Below are 15,494 nucleotides of genomic sequence, written 5' to 3'. Positions count from 1 at the left end.
AAATCTAATTTTATGAGCTCTAGGTTTTAATAATACTTGAATTTCATAAAACAAAATTATCTTCAGCCAATATATGTCAGTGATGAATCAACTTCCCCACTGAGACGCTATCTTTATTTGCCACTTCACTTCTTTTTATCATGAAAAATAAATATCAGGCAAATAAATCTCACATGGAATTTGTCACAGAGTAAATCCTAAAGAATAAATGAATGAGCAGAAAAATCAATATCCACATATAATTAAGATTGATTGGCTCACACTCAAGCCAAGAGAGATTATGAATACAAACAAATTGTTTATATGAAACAATATAGCAAACTTTCTGCCAGATTATGTATTTTTAATCACTTAACCAAAACATAGAAAAATATAATTGTACAAAAAAAAAAACTTATACTAGTAAACTAGTATGTGAACAAGTATGAGACCTGTTTCTAACATTTTTGTTTTCTGTAAGGATCACTTTCACACTACCAAATTTTGAACATTCTCACAGAAATAATTTATCGGACACCTCTATAAATGTCACAACAACAGGCATCTGTTCTAATCACTATAAGACAAGATACGGTTTACAGTGTCATTCTAGACTAGCCATTCCTCTCACCTCTTCAATCTCCGGAACGTCGTCAGCCAGGACCTCTAACAACAAGGTTTGAATGGTTTCCCCAGGGGCAAAGGTCACATTACCTGAGACAACTCGCAGGTCGCCAGTAGCAAGCTGTCCATTAATAGTGGCAACCCACTGAACAGTAACATTGCCGAGTGTCCCAGAATTTCGAATTATTGGCAGGTTTACCTTCACTGAGTTAAACTCAGGTTCCTCTACAGTAAGTTTAGTAATCTGAAAACCTAAAGGGCAAAGCAGAGATAATTTCAAATACAAAGTGAAACTAAGTAAGCATAGAGCAAACCAACTGCCACCCTATAGTTATTTATTACCCCCCCCGCCCCGAGCAATCTAAGAGGCTAAACTCCACAAAATCAGAGAAATATGCTATGATACAAATTGCTCAGGCCTTCCTGCCAAATTTTCCAAATTATTTTTCATTACAATAGAACCAGAAATCATAAACTCAGATGCCCACAGAGGTCAGACATGTATCAGTCATGAGTGAAGTGGGTCCCATGACTTCTGGGGTGAATGGCATGGTACAAGCCTGGCAGTTGGTATTTTGCTTCGAAGACTGATGCTATGCAAAAAGGGGAGCTTGATGTCACCATACCTTTTTTTACTATAAAGAAACCTCAGAAATTCAGATTTTTGTACAAATTTCTGTAAAAAAGTTCTTTTAACAATTGGTCTAAGATTCACAAAATACATCCAGGAGCCAGATCTGACGTAAAAGCCTAAAAGTGTATGATCTCTAGGTTTATGCTAAGAGGTTGATTTCCAACCACAGGTGGTGAACATACATAGATGTCCTTATATATCAGTAATAGCAGGTTAAAAGGAAACAAGATTAAATCAATTCTGAGGCTCTAAAAATAAAGAAAGGCATGAATCTATACAAATAAGTAAGAGACACAGACTACTCTCATTACCAAATAATCCATAGGGATCATCAGAGGCCTCAATAATAATGATTGCCTCTGTTAACGCCCCGAGTTTCGCCCCTCCTGTTGTTTCATTCAGCAGTTGCACAAGAAAAGATTCTTCCAGCTCAGGGTAGATGTCATTAATGATATATATTGGCACAGCTTTACTGGTTTCCCCTTCTAGTAAGACCACATCCGATGAAGCTATACTATAATCTTCACCTACAAAGACAAAAAAAAATGCTAAAACTTCTTCTAGGACATGATAATAAACTCCCCATATACTAGGGAAATACTATGACATATCACAATTCATGGACACACTTTGCAAGACGTTTCTGAGGACAGGGATTGCATTTATTTTAAACAGAAGGTTTCAGCTCTCTTGCAAGAAAAAAATGGGTTTGATACAACACAATAATGAAAAACCATCCTGGCTATTCAAGTTCATGTCTTCATTTTTAGAAATACATATACATAGTGTTCTAGTAGCCAAATACATATATAGATGACACAAACATACACAGACATGTAGATATGGATATGCACATGAATCATTCACTACCACAAGATGGCCTCTTATTTACAAAAATAAAAAAATATGTAGGGTACTTTCAAAATGAACAAAACAAGAATTCTGATCTCGCTGGGAAGACCAATTACACTGCTGCACAGAGATGGGTACGTCAATATCATCAATCTTACAGCTGGAAAACAAGAATTTTTCTATAGAGTTGGATTAAAAGCTGCTAATGTATACCCTATATGGATCACAGCCTTGTCATGGGGAAGGGGTGTGTGTAATGCAACAAAGCTATGAGCCATGCTGTGTAGGGCCACCCAAGACGGATGTGTCATAGCAAAGAGTTCTCACAAAATGTTGTCCACTGGAGAAGAAAATGGCAAATTACTCTAATACTCTTGCCTTGAAAACCTCATTGACAGTATGAAAAGGAAAAAAGATATGACACCAGAAGATGAACCCTAGAGGTCAGAAGGTGTCCTATATGCTCCTGGGGAAGAGACGAGGACAATTACTAATAGCTCCAATAAGAATGAAGTGGCTGGGCCAAAGCGGGAACTTCTTTCTCGACACTTAGCTGTGGATGTATCTGGTGGTGAAAGCAAAGTCTGATGCTCTAAAGAACAATATTGCATAGGAACCTGGAATGTTAGGTCCATGAACCAAGATAAATCAGACATGGTCAAGCAAGAGATAGCAAGATTGAATATTAACAACTTAGGAATCAGTGAACTAAAATGGATGGGAATGGGCAAATTTAATTCAGAACTATTATATCTACTACTGTGGGCAAGAAAACACTTAGAAGAAATGGAGTAGCCCTCATAATCAGCAGAATAGTCCAAAATGCAGTACTTGGGTGCAATCTCAAAAATGATGGAATAATCTCGGTTTCTTTCCAAGAAAAACCATTCAATATCACAGTAATCAAGTCTCTGCCCCAACCACTGATGTCAAAGAAGCCAAAGCTGAATGGTTCTATGAAGACCTACAACACCTACTAGAATTCACACCAAAAAAGTTTTCCTTTTCATCATAGGGGATTGAAGTGTAAAAGTAGGAAATCAAGAGACACCCAGAGTAAGCGGCAGGTTTGACCTTGGAGTAAAAATGAAGCCAGGCAAACACTAACAGAGTTTTGTCAAGAGAACATGCTGGTCATAATAAACATCTTTTTCCAACAACAAAAGAGATGAATTTACACATAAACATCACCAGATGATCAATATGAAATCAGACTGACTATGTTCTTTGTCAAAGATGGAGAAGCTCTATCCAGTCAGCAAAAACAAGACCTGGAGCTGACTGTGGCTCAGACCATGAGCTCCTCATTGCAAAATTCAGGCTTAAGAAGAAAGTAGGGAAAACTACTAGACTATTCATGTATGACCTAAATCAAATTCCTCAGGATTATACCATGGAAGTGAACAATAGATTCAAGGGATTAGATCTGATAGACAGAGTGCCTGAAGAACTGTGGACAGAGGTTCAACACATTACACAGGAGATGATGGCCAAACCCCAAAGAAGAAGAAATGCAAGAAGCCAACGTGGTTGTCTGAGGAGGCTTTTCAAATAGCTGAGAAAAGAAAAGTGAAAGGCAAGGGAGAAAGGAAAAGATACACCCAACTGAACGTAGAGTCCCAGAGAATAGCAAGAAAAAATAGGAAGATCATCTTAAAAAAAAAAAAAAAAAACAGTGCCAAGAAGTAGAGGAAAACAATAGAATGGGAAAGACTAGAGATCTCTTCAAGAAAACTGGAGATATCAAGGGAACATTTCATGCAAGAATGGACACAATAAAGGACTGAAACAGTAAGGACCTAACAGAACCAAATGAGATTAGGAAGAGGTGGCAATAACACAAAAAAGAACTATAGAAGAAAGGTCTTAATGACCTGGATAAGCAGGATGGTGTGGTCACTCACCTACAGCTGGATATCCTGGTGTGTGAAGTCAAGAGGGCCTCAGCAAGAATCACTATGAACAAAGTTAGTGGGTGTGACAGAATTCCAGCTGAGCTATTTCAAATCCTAAAAGATGATGCTGTGAAAGTGCTGTACTGAATACGGCAGCAAATTTAGAAAGCAGCAGTGGTCACAGGACTGGAAAAGACCTAGTTTTCATTCCAAATCAAAAAAAGAGCAAAGCAAAAGAATGTTCAGACTACCATACAATTGCCCTCATTTCACATGCTAGCAAGGTAATGCTCAAAATCCTTCAAACCAGGCTTCAGCAGTTCATGAACCAAGAACTTCCAGATGTAAAAGCAAAGTTTAAAGAGGCAGAGGAAATAGAGATCAAATTGCCAACATCCGTTGGATCATAGAAAAAGCAAGGGAAGTCCAGAAAACATCTACTTCAGCTTCATTGACTATGCTAAAGCCATTGATTATGCATCACAACAAACTGTGGAAAATTCCTTCAGAGATGGGAATACCAGACCACCTAACCTGCTTCCTGAGAAATCTGTATGTGGGTCAAGAAGCAACAGTTGGAACGGAACAGGAACAATGGACTGGTTCCAAATTGGGAAAGGAGTATGACAAGGCTGCATGTTGTCATCTCTCTTATTTAAATTCTAAGCAGAGTGCCATTAATTCATGCAAAATGCCAGGCTGGATGAATCACAAGCTGGAATCAAGACTGCCAGGAGAAATATCAATAACCTCAGAAATGCAGATGATACCACTTTAATGGCAGAAAGTGAAGAGGAACTAGAGTCTCTTGATGAGGGTGAAAGAAGACAACGAAAAAGCTGGCTTAAAATTCAACACTCAAAAAACTAACATCATGGCATCCGGTCCTATCACGTCATGCAAATAGATTGGAAAACAGTGGAAACAGTGACAGACTATTTTCTTGGGCTCCAAAATCACTGCAGACAGTGACTGCAGCCACGAAATTAAAAGACCCTTGCTCCTTAGAAGAAAAGGTAAGACAAACCTAGACAGCATATTAAAAACTAGAGACATCACTTTAACCAAAGTCCATCTAGTCAAAGCTATGGTTTTTCCCATTTAGTCATGTATGGATGTGAGATTTGGACTATAAAAGATGAGCACCGAAGAACTGATGCTTCTGAATTGTGGTGTTGGAGAAGACTCTTGACAGTCCCTTGGACAGTAAGGTGATCAAACCAGTCAATCCTAATGGAAATCAGTCCTGAACATTCACTGAATGGGTGATGCTGAAGCTGAAGCTCCAGTACTTTGGCCATCTGATATGAAGGGTTGACTCACTAAAAAGGACCCTGATGCTGGAGAAGATTAAGGGCAAGAGGAGAAGAGGGTGACACAGGATGTGATGGTTGATGGCATCAGTGACTCAATGGACATGAATTTGAGCAAACTCCTGGAGATAATAAAGGACAGGGAAACTTGGCGTGCTTCAGTCCATGGGGTCACAAAGGGTCAGGCATGACTTAGCGACTGACCATCAACACCACCAGGAGACAGTGGAGGACAGAGGAGCGTGGCGTGCTACCGTTCATGGGGGTCACAAAGAGTCGGACATGACTGAACAACAACGGCAAAAGCATATCACTCAAGGTGGCTTTGCTCTGGTCAAACAGCAAATGAGGAAAAGAGAGAGGTAGAGATGCAGGTTCAGTCCCTGGGGTCAGGAAGATCCCCTAGAGAAGCATGGCAGCCCCCTCCGGTATTCTTGCCTGGAGAATCCCAGGGAAAGACGGGAGTCTGGTAGGCTACAGGCCATCAGGGTCGCAAAGAGTCGGACATGACTGAAGTGACTTAGCATGCACGCACTTATGGACTTTATAGGCTAATTTCCTAGAACACGGATCAAGCCTCACAAACTGTCAAAGTGTAAAGCCCTCTGTATATAGGCATTCCTCTGGGCTATACTCCCCCATACACATACACACTCACTCACACACACACACACACATACACACACTCACGTCATTCATACACACAGCAGGGACTAGGTAAGCCTGCTTTATTTTCTTTTCAAGCAGCGTCACATCCAAATGATTTATTTCAAAATATCAATCGGGTTATCCTATCCATTCACACTCATGACCTTTGCTGCTGCTGCTGCTCCTGCTGCTGCTGCTGCTGCTGCTGCGTTGCTCAGCTGTGTCCAACTCTTCGCGACCCCATGGACTGCAGCCTACCAGGCTCCTCCGTCCATGGGATTTTCCAGGCAAGAGTACTGGAGTGGGGTGCCACTGCCTCCTCCGCATGACTTTTGAGTGCACACTAAAAAGGTTCTAACTGAATAGCTCGTAGGCAAAACTCCCTAAGAGGCCATAACTGAACTACGAAAGAAGACTGTCTCCTAATGTTTGCATTTGGCAATAAAATCCTTCTGCTTATACATAAAATAGTTAATGTTAATAACTGTCTCTACCATGTTTTTCATAAATAAACAAACAATAGAATAAATGAGTTGAGAGACATAACTGTTGGCAATACTGCAATTATACAGTTGTACGTTTTATCCTGCATTCCTCATTATTATTTACACATGAATCCCTTCCAAAAACCTTAAAAGTACTCAGGGAGAAACAATGCTTTCCTTGGTTTACTTTTTATTGGTTTGTGCATATTAACCTTTTAAATTCATGTACAATTTGCCAGCTGTTTTCACAAATTCTGCAAAATCAATGTCATAAATACATAATAAAATGTCTAGATTTGTGCCTTAAAAAGATGCAAAGGTATTATTGCTTTCTGGTTGATTTTTCTCACTACATCTTTAACTGGCTTTGTTAATCAAGGATACAATTTCCCTCAAAACACTTCACTGCTCCTTAGATGTCTTTTCTCACCAGCTACTGCAGTTATTGGCACAGCTTTAAACTTCACAGAAACATCTGCAAATGCTCCTCCTGTTCTTGTCACATTGATAATGGGTCCAACATGATTTTCTGCTACTCGAACAACTGGTGCTGAGAGCTGAAGAATTCCGAAGGCATCATCATTGGCAATGATAATTAACTGAGCAATAGCTTCTACCTTAGGCCCTAGGCGTGGAGAGTTTGGAACTGAAAGAAAGAAGAAAAACTAATACATCAAAAATCTAACAACTCGTCAAACGTCATCAAGAAGCCTCAGCCAATTTATAGAATGGATAAACAACAGAGTCCTACTGTATAACAGAGAGAACTATGATTAACATCCCGTGATAAATCATAATGGAAAAGAATATGAAAAAGAATGTATGTGTGGGGGGTGTGTGTGTACCACTTTGCTATACAGCAGTAATGAACAGAACACTGTAAATCCACTATACTTCAATAAAAAAATTTTTTTAAAGAAGCCGCTGCAAGAGCCGTGAAACAAATGGGGTTAGCATTTTGTGTTTTCTACTATTTATATCAAAAATATTTATCGATTACTATGTACCAGCATGAATTTAGATGTTGGGGATACAAAAATAAACAGAAAGTTCCTACTTCCCTGTAACATCTAGGGTGATTTTTATTATAGCAAAGGAATAATTACCCTACAAGGATTATTTTAATAGGTATTAGAAATTTCTCAAAAAGAAAACATGATTAGAAGATAATTAATCATCACTTCACATAAAATTATAACAGATAACGATGAAACTTACAGAATTATGCTCTTCCAATTAGTTACCAGCATGCTATTAATTTTTTTAAGCCACTACAGTTACAAAGTTGAGCAGGAAAGTCATTTAGCTCCTTGTCCTCAAAGAAGAGCTGAATATCATCACACTCCAATTCAATTACTGCCTCTCTCTGTCCTTCCCCACAAACCTATTCCCCCTGCGCCATCTCAATTAATAGTCATGCCAAAGCTGGTATAGAAAGAGTGTGCTTACTTATGCTTTTACTGCTATACTTCTAAGCCTATCTTTAAGACTCTCGTCTTACTTGCCACTGATTTTGGGGAGCACAAAACTTATTTGAAGGCATTTAAGACCCTCCACAAACTCTGCCTGACTTGCCTTCTAGATTCAATTCTGACTTAGCACCCTTGCCAAAACAATTCTTATGAACTTTGACACAAATGAAGCATCAGCAGGCTCATATTACAAGTAAACAATTTTGAGTTCATATTTAGAACATTTCCAACTGTGGTGGTATTTGAAATCATGTGACAATAAAATTCAGTATTTTCAGACAATGTAATCTAAAACAAGTAATGACTTGTTTATCATTTAATTTCAATGATAAACAGTTCCAGGTCACACTAAATTATATAGTTAAAATCACAAACTGTAAATAGATATAATTAAATTCAACTACATTGGGGGAAAACAGCAGTAACCCAGGGCTGCAGCAGATGACTTTTTATGCGTGTGCACTACTTGACGGGCATTGTTCAAGCACTTTCCTTGCATCCAGTAATTTAATTTCCATACCATCTCTGTGTGGTGGGTAACACTGTCCATGTCTTACAGATAAGGAATCAGAGGTGCAAAGAGGATGAGGCAGTCAGCTAAGGCATTAGACTAGAACCTGCTGGACACATTTTAGAGACATCACGTAAGGGTTTAGCAAGCTGCAGCTCCCTTTCTGCAATTCCTCAGCAAACCAGGTAGATAACCTTCCTCCACCCACGACTGTTCGTCCTGCCCTCTGCCAGGTCATCACCGCTCCTCTCACACTGTTTCCTCAAAGTGCGTGATTCTACCTATTAAAACTGAGACCGTATCACATAGATTTGCACTGAATTATTCTTTTTCTTCATTTTTAATGACATTTACTGTTTCCTTTCTAATGCACTTAATTGTTCTTTAACTGTTTCACTTCACAGCTTATGCTGAGTCTGAGTTTCCCCAAGTATGCTGCATGGTTCCAGGAACATATCCAGCATAAACAAACACACGTTGACTGTTTCTCCCAGTCCATAGCACAGTGATATCCTGCATATACCACTTTATTAATAATTGTTCACATTTATTCAGGGCTTACCATATGCCAGACCCTATATTCATTTTCACCTGTATTATCATATTTAATCTCCATAATAAGTCTGAACTATAGATAAAGAAACTTAGGCTTTAAAAGTTTTGGGGCAACAATTTATTATGATACACTTGGACCTAAGTTATCTGACACCAGCATCCACAGCTCCTGGCTAGCCACTGCTACATGTGATCCTTCTACCCGGTTTTACTTCTAGCTCACTTAGTAAACTGCAGTTCCTTGAAAAGTGGGCTATACCATATAATTCTTGTAGTCAGTCACTCAGTCGTGTCCAACTCTTTATGACCCCAGAGACTGTAGTCCACCAGGCTCCTCTGTCCATGGAATTTTTCAGGCAAGAATACTGGAGTGGGTTGCCATTTCCTCCTCCAGGGGATCTTCCTGACCCAGGGATTCAACTGGCATCTCCTGGGTGTCCTGCATTGGCAGGTGGATTCTTTACCACTGCACCACCTGGAAAGCCCCTTTATAATTCTTACTAAGACTACTTACTGGGTTTTAGTGCAATGTATTGCTATGGTAATTGATGCTAAATCATGCTAACAAAACAAGGGATAGGTTACTGTGTGAGAATTCTAACACTGACTGTAATCTAAAAATTCAATGATAGCAGTTATACTAAAAAAGCAACTTTCCTTTTACAGCCCTGGACTACAATTACAATGCGGGCAAGAATGGTGCTCACATGTATCAGTAAGGTGACAAAATGTACTTGTAAGAAATCTTAATCTAAATGGTAGAACATAGTCAACATGTAGAGCTCAACTCTTTTGACTATTTAATTCCAATTTTCTTAAGATAGTTTTATTATATTTTAAAAGATCTCTACTTAATATCATATTTACAAATGTTATCCTAAAACTGACATTAAATTGATATTAAATTAATATCACCAATCTTCTTTCCTTTTCTTACTGCCTTATTCTAGGAAATCTAGATTCTTCTCTTTATATAAAATCCCCTATCTAAAGTTATAGGTCTTCAGAGAGAGATGTGACTAACAAACAAGCTACTGTGAGCCCCCAGCTCAGGCCGGCTCTGTGACAGCAGCCCCCACTCCCTCCAAAGCTACTGAGCCATGACCCCAGGGGGAGAGGCTGCTCTGTCCAAATAGAAGCTGCAGAGCCAGATCCTCTGCCCAACACAGGTCATCACTCACCCCTCATTCCTCATTCTTATCCCCAACCAGGGCCTTCATCTCAACTCTCAGGATCACCCCCAAAGTCTTCTCACTACTACACAGCCCTTTCCCCCTTCCCTCATGCAGTTGCCAGATCCACCATCTCTCTGTACTGCTTCCCACCAATACAAAGAGACTCTGTTGGTTCAGGAATCATCTAGGGTGGATCAAGGTGAAAGAGACTCAGGATCTTGCTACCAGGACTGTCCTTGGAATCCCAGATTGATTTCAGAAGGTTCCAGAAGCTACGATATCTAGTACAAATAGTATGAGATATCAGTCATACCAGATTCCATAAGCATTTCTAAAAATTTAGTCTGGGACTATAACAGTTTTAAAACACGACAGCACATTTTCACATGTCCTACTTCCATTTGCCTTATAAACTTCTGTAAGAGGATGCTAGTAAAGTTAGAGCTTACTATTTTTACAGAATATTTTTACTATACCGAATTCTTAATTTGTTTCAGAATTCTTACCTCTAATAATAAAAACAACACACTAATGGTTACTTACTTGGGCGATTCTGCACTTTCTCTGTTAAAGTAGAGTTGAGTAGTTCAACAAACAAAGACTCCGACCTTTCTGGCTCATCATCATCCAAGACTGAAACAGTTATTGTTGCCTCACTCTGATTGGCTCTAAAAACAGCAAATCCAGAAGCTGGTATGTAGTCTTTCCCTTGAGTTGCTCTGGCTAAATTAGGTGGAAAATGAGGTGGCTTTTCCATATCATCCAGTGTTGCATATGTGACTTTAACTTTTCCCAAGAGGCCTTTTAACCTTATTATTGACAACGTGATGTTCTGGGTTGCTTCCTCCACTTTAATAGGTCTATTTTTCTCAGAAAAGATGAAGACCCCGTAAGGATCATCACTAGCCAAAACAATTAGTGTGGCATTAGTATGAACGCCTAGAGAGCCACTGGAGACGCTGAGGATGGTCACAGAGAATGTTTTATCCAGTTCTGGATCTTCATCAGGCAATATTTCCACTGTGATGTTGGCGCTCTTCTGTCCAATCTCAAATGTGACATTGCCAGAGGTGAAGGCCAGATCGCCGTCAGGGTCAGAGTCTACGCTCCAAAGCAAAATCACTCGAGACAGAGCCCCATGACTTCTCATAATCTTTAAAATATTTAATATTAAAATATGTTAAAACAGGCATTAAATCCACCAACTTAGAGGTTTGGATATACAAAACAACAGGTTATTAATTTGTAATTTTATTTTATATAAGCTGTTCTGAAGAATATAAGGTTCCTGAAGGCAATGCACTACCCATCTTTGAAGACCCTCAGGGAGTCCCACTTAAAATGACTATTGTATGAAATGACAGATTGAAGGAACATGCTTATCCTCTAACTAAACTGCAGCTGTATCATTTCTGCAACTACAACATATATCAGTAATAAAGCAAATGCAATTAACAGTGTATTATATTGTACATTCATGAAAATGTTTACATTTCCTGCAAAGATGGTATACACTTTATTGTAAGGAATAGATGACTGATAATTTTTCTGAAAAGTTAGCCATAAGACTCATCTTTTAAAACAGACTGTATTTAATTTCAATATACTATGGAAAACAAAAATTCACCAAAAAATGCACTCAACCCAAGGTTATATATTTAAGAAGCAAGAAATGCTTTTGTCAATAGTATGTTAAAAACAATGAAAAATCTTTTTTTTAAAAAATCACTTTAAGTTACTGTAGTGTTAGTCGCTCAGTCTTATCCAACTCTGCAACCTCATGGACTGTAGCCCGCCAGGCTCCTCCGTCCATGGAATTCCCCAGGCAAGAATACTGGAGTGGGCTGCCATTTCCTTCTCCAGGAGATCTTCCCAACCCAGGGATCAAACCCGGGTCTCCTGCATTGCAGGCAGATTCTGTACTGTCTGAGCCACCAGGAAAGCCAGACTTCAAGTTAAGTCCCAACTAAAAGTAATTTTTATACTTAAAATAAAAATGCTGATTCAATTAGAGACAGGAATTTTTATTTAAAAATTTCTTTATAAACTTGATGCTTTCCCTGAATCCTTTTTCCTTTCTTTCTTGAGGACTTAATTATCCTTTCTAAAGCTGTTTAATTTATTCCACAACAGTTTACTGCAGATCTGCCATAAGAATACAGAAAAGATATATTTTGAGTGATCTTTCTTCATCCTTTGAATAAAATCTGAAGACACTGACCAAGCTTCTGGCTCCTCTAAATTATCTAACAATAGAAGCCTTAACTCCTACTGGATGAATGTAGAGTAGAAACACATATACATACGCCCCCCCCCCCCCCACACACACACACAGACAACATAGAGATGGTATTATTATTGCTACTCACAAATGTTTTGCATTTTCTTTCCTTTTGGGAAAGATACAAGCCAGGATTACACTTCTCTACCCAACTACTTTTGTGTTGTCATGCAACATGTTTTGACCAAAGAAGTTAAATGGAAATGCTGTAATGACCTCCAGAAAGAAGCTGAAAAGCCAAACGTGCAGTTTCCCCCAACCACATCTCCCCAGTCAGTGGAGACAGAAGTATCTATTGAGTTACCGCCTTTGCAACTCTTAGTCCTAAGTGATTGATGACAGCCAACTTCAGATGGGACATAAAACATGAGTGAAAAACAGATCTTTGTTGTAGTAAGTCAATTAGAATTGGGAGATGTTGCCACAGTCCATCTGAATTAAGATAGAAAACTATACTTTTATATTAATAGATACTTCTTAAAGAGTCAGGAATCCTCAGAATCACAATGTATGCAAAATGAAATACAAAGACAAAAGACAAACCACTGTTTAATTATCAATTTGAATTGTCTGTGCTACTAGATTTGTTAGGGGAAGCACACTGATTGAAACCGCCCACTCTGGCCAGGTACCATAGTAACCATTTGCATGAGTTGTTTTATGACAGGAGATCCCAGTAAGGAATACGGAACTAATAAGCCACCACCAGCCGGAAGAGTTCAGGAAAGGTCTAAAGGAGACACCACGTGTCCGTCCACTTCCCAGAATCCCTCTCGCTAGCATCCATCTTGGCTGAGCAATGCGTGCACCACCAGGAAAGACTCTGAATTAGAATGACTGGCCAAAGACCACCCGGAAACTAATCCCATCACCATAAAACCCGAGACTGCGAGCCACGCGGCAGAGCAGTTCTCCTGGGTTCCCTTACCCTACTGCTCTCCACCCAGGTGCCCTTTCCCAATAAAATCTCTTGCTTTGTCAGCACCTGTGTCTCCTCGGAAGAATTCATTTCCGAGTGTTAGACAAGAGCCCAGTTTCAGGCCCTGGAAGGGGTCCCTCTTCCTGCAACAGATTCAGTCCCCTCCACTTCCGTAGAAAAAAATTAACATAAAGTATACCTTAATAATACAATAAAACAGTGTTTAAAAAAAACAGAAAAGGTCTACGACTGGAGGAAAGAATGTACTCACATTGAATATAACAGTACTGTATCCATCTTCTGGTTCAGTTCCACTGACAGCCAGTGACTCAGGGCTAAATTCAAATACACCATGAGCATGGTCAGAGGCTGCAATTGTCACTAGAATTTGGGAAGCCACTCCTAGACTGGCTGCATGAATAAGTTCCAACAGACAGAGGAAAATGTTAATCAGTAATTTACAAACCAAAGGGAAAAGCAAGGAACAACTTTTTGAAAAGAGTTGTACCATTCACTGAGTGTGTTCTAATTTGCTTTAGAAAGAAAGGCAGACACAAATGGCTGCCACAATATTCATGCTTTTATGACCTTCCTCTGTTTGGGCTCCAACGTGACATACAAGAGCTGTATAAGCACTTGAAGATGAATAAGGAAAACTTGTTTTTCTTTTTCTTCTCTATGAAAGAGAACATTCTTCCACACAGAGCATAGGAGGAAAGTCTCTCACGACCTTTGCTGACCTTGGAAGAACATGAGCCAAAATGACTCCTAACTTTATAAAACAATAGTTTTTCTATGATTTTCACCAACCTGACTGCATAGATTCTTGGCTTCCAAATGTGCAGTAATTCTACTCCTATTTTCATCATATTACGATATAATAGATCTATCTTTCCTGGTCTCACAGAGTCCAGTCCTATAACTACAAAGATGCCAAAGTCTAAACAAAGAAGTACTTTTGTCCTAGGAAGTATGTTCCGCTTTTATGTTGAACATTAAATATGTGGACAAGACAATAAGGAATCCCAAAATTAGGGCAGTAATTAAATATAGAAGTTATAGGAGACATTGGCAGAAGTTAGGAATGAGAGGGGTGGTAACAACTTCTGAAACTAAAATATAAAACCTGACATTGTGAAAAAGGAATGTTTTGTGCATTCTTCAAAAGGAATCTTTTTGAGGGTTAGAAAGAGTTCCCCCTAAAGAAAAACAAATAGTCTATGTATTATCTCTTTATATGAAAAAATATTTGAGGTAAAAAAGCTGAACTATATTTATATATATAACATCTAATTCAAAAGGCATCCTCTTTTCAATATTTCCTTCAGTAAATTGGCAATTTATTCTCCCCATTTATTTTCTTCTTAATTTCTCTTTCCCATGTGTTTTATTAAATGCAACATATAATAACTTACTTGCTGTTATAAAGAAACTCAGTATGACACATTTTACATGAAAATATAAATATTCTATTTATCTGTTTTTTAGGTATTCAAAGCTATGTAAAAGCTTTTTCAATAATCACTTTTGTAAATGGTACCAAGCAAAATTTCTGTTATAATTAGAATCAGGAAACTGCATTAGGTTCACAAAGAGAGGAGGAGAGTCTGAGTTTCAGAGGCAGACAGGATTTGATTCTGACTTGATCACTCTCCAGCTGACTTGTAACAGCGTGGAGCAAATAATACTTGATAAAGCTGTGCTGCTTAATGAGACAAACTATACAAAGGACCTGCATATAGCGGATATCGATAAATGGCTAGTATTGTTGTCTCTAAAAAGAAAAGTTAAAATGCAGAATAGTAAAGGGCCTTGGAATAGCTGCTTACCACGTTTGTGATTAGCTGGAAGGAAGAATTCCATGTCCCCATCACCACTACCACTGCCATCAACCCTAAAGAGTTCAGGCACTTCACAAGGAGAAACACAGAGTCACGACCCACACAACATACATTGACACAAGGAGAAAATTGAGAGTTCTTAAAACATATCCAGCAAAGAGGAAAATTCAGAAATACTAGACATGCATTCTTTCAAATAAAACAGATTAGGTGGTAATGGTATAACACTAGTCAAGCTACCAAGTTATAAAACGTTCATTCATAGCTTCAGGAAAATATTCTACATAGGTTGCAACTGGCACTTCCCATT

The 15,494-nt window shown here is 38.7% G+C and overlaps 1 protein-coding gene across 1 annotated transcript in view; it reads right to left on the bottom strand.

Annotated features, from left to right (window-relative positions):
• ADGRV1 (adhesion G protein-coupled receptor V1) overlaps window positions 1-15,494 on the bottom strand; it is a 535,827-nt gene that overhangs the window by 432,695 nt on the left and 87,638 nt on the right. The window contains exons 26-31 of the mRNA XM_052643554.1: window positions 15,173-15,253; window positions 13,615-13,754; window positions 10,687-11,296; window positions 6,861-7,076; window positions 1,549-1,764; window positions 611-855 (exon numbers count right to left, since the gene is read on the bottom strand). Coding sequence (XP_052499514.1) covers window positions 611-855; window positions 1,549-1,764; window positions 6,861-7,076; window positions 10,687-11,296; window positions 13,615-13,754; window positions 15,173-15,253 — 1,508 coding nt within the window. The remainder of the gene's footprint in view (window positions 1-610; window positions 856-1,548; window positions 1,765-6,860; window positions 7,077-10,686; window positions 11,297-13,614; window positions 13,755-15,172; window positions 15,254-15,494) is intronic.

This window comes from Budorcas taxicolor, chromosome 7 (genome assembly GCF_023091745.1).
Source record: "Budorcas taxicolor isolate Tak-1 chromosome 7, Takin1.1, whole genome shotgun sequence".
NCBI classification, from domain to species: Eukaryota; Metazoa; Chordata; class Mammalia; order Artiodactyla; family Bovidae; genus Budorcas; species Budorcas taxicolor.
Note: the sequence above shows the minus strand (reverse complement) of the source record. Positions and strands in the feature narration are given on the sequence as shown.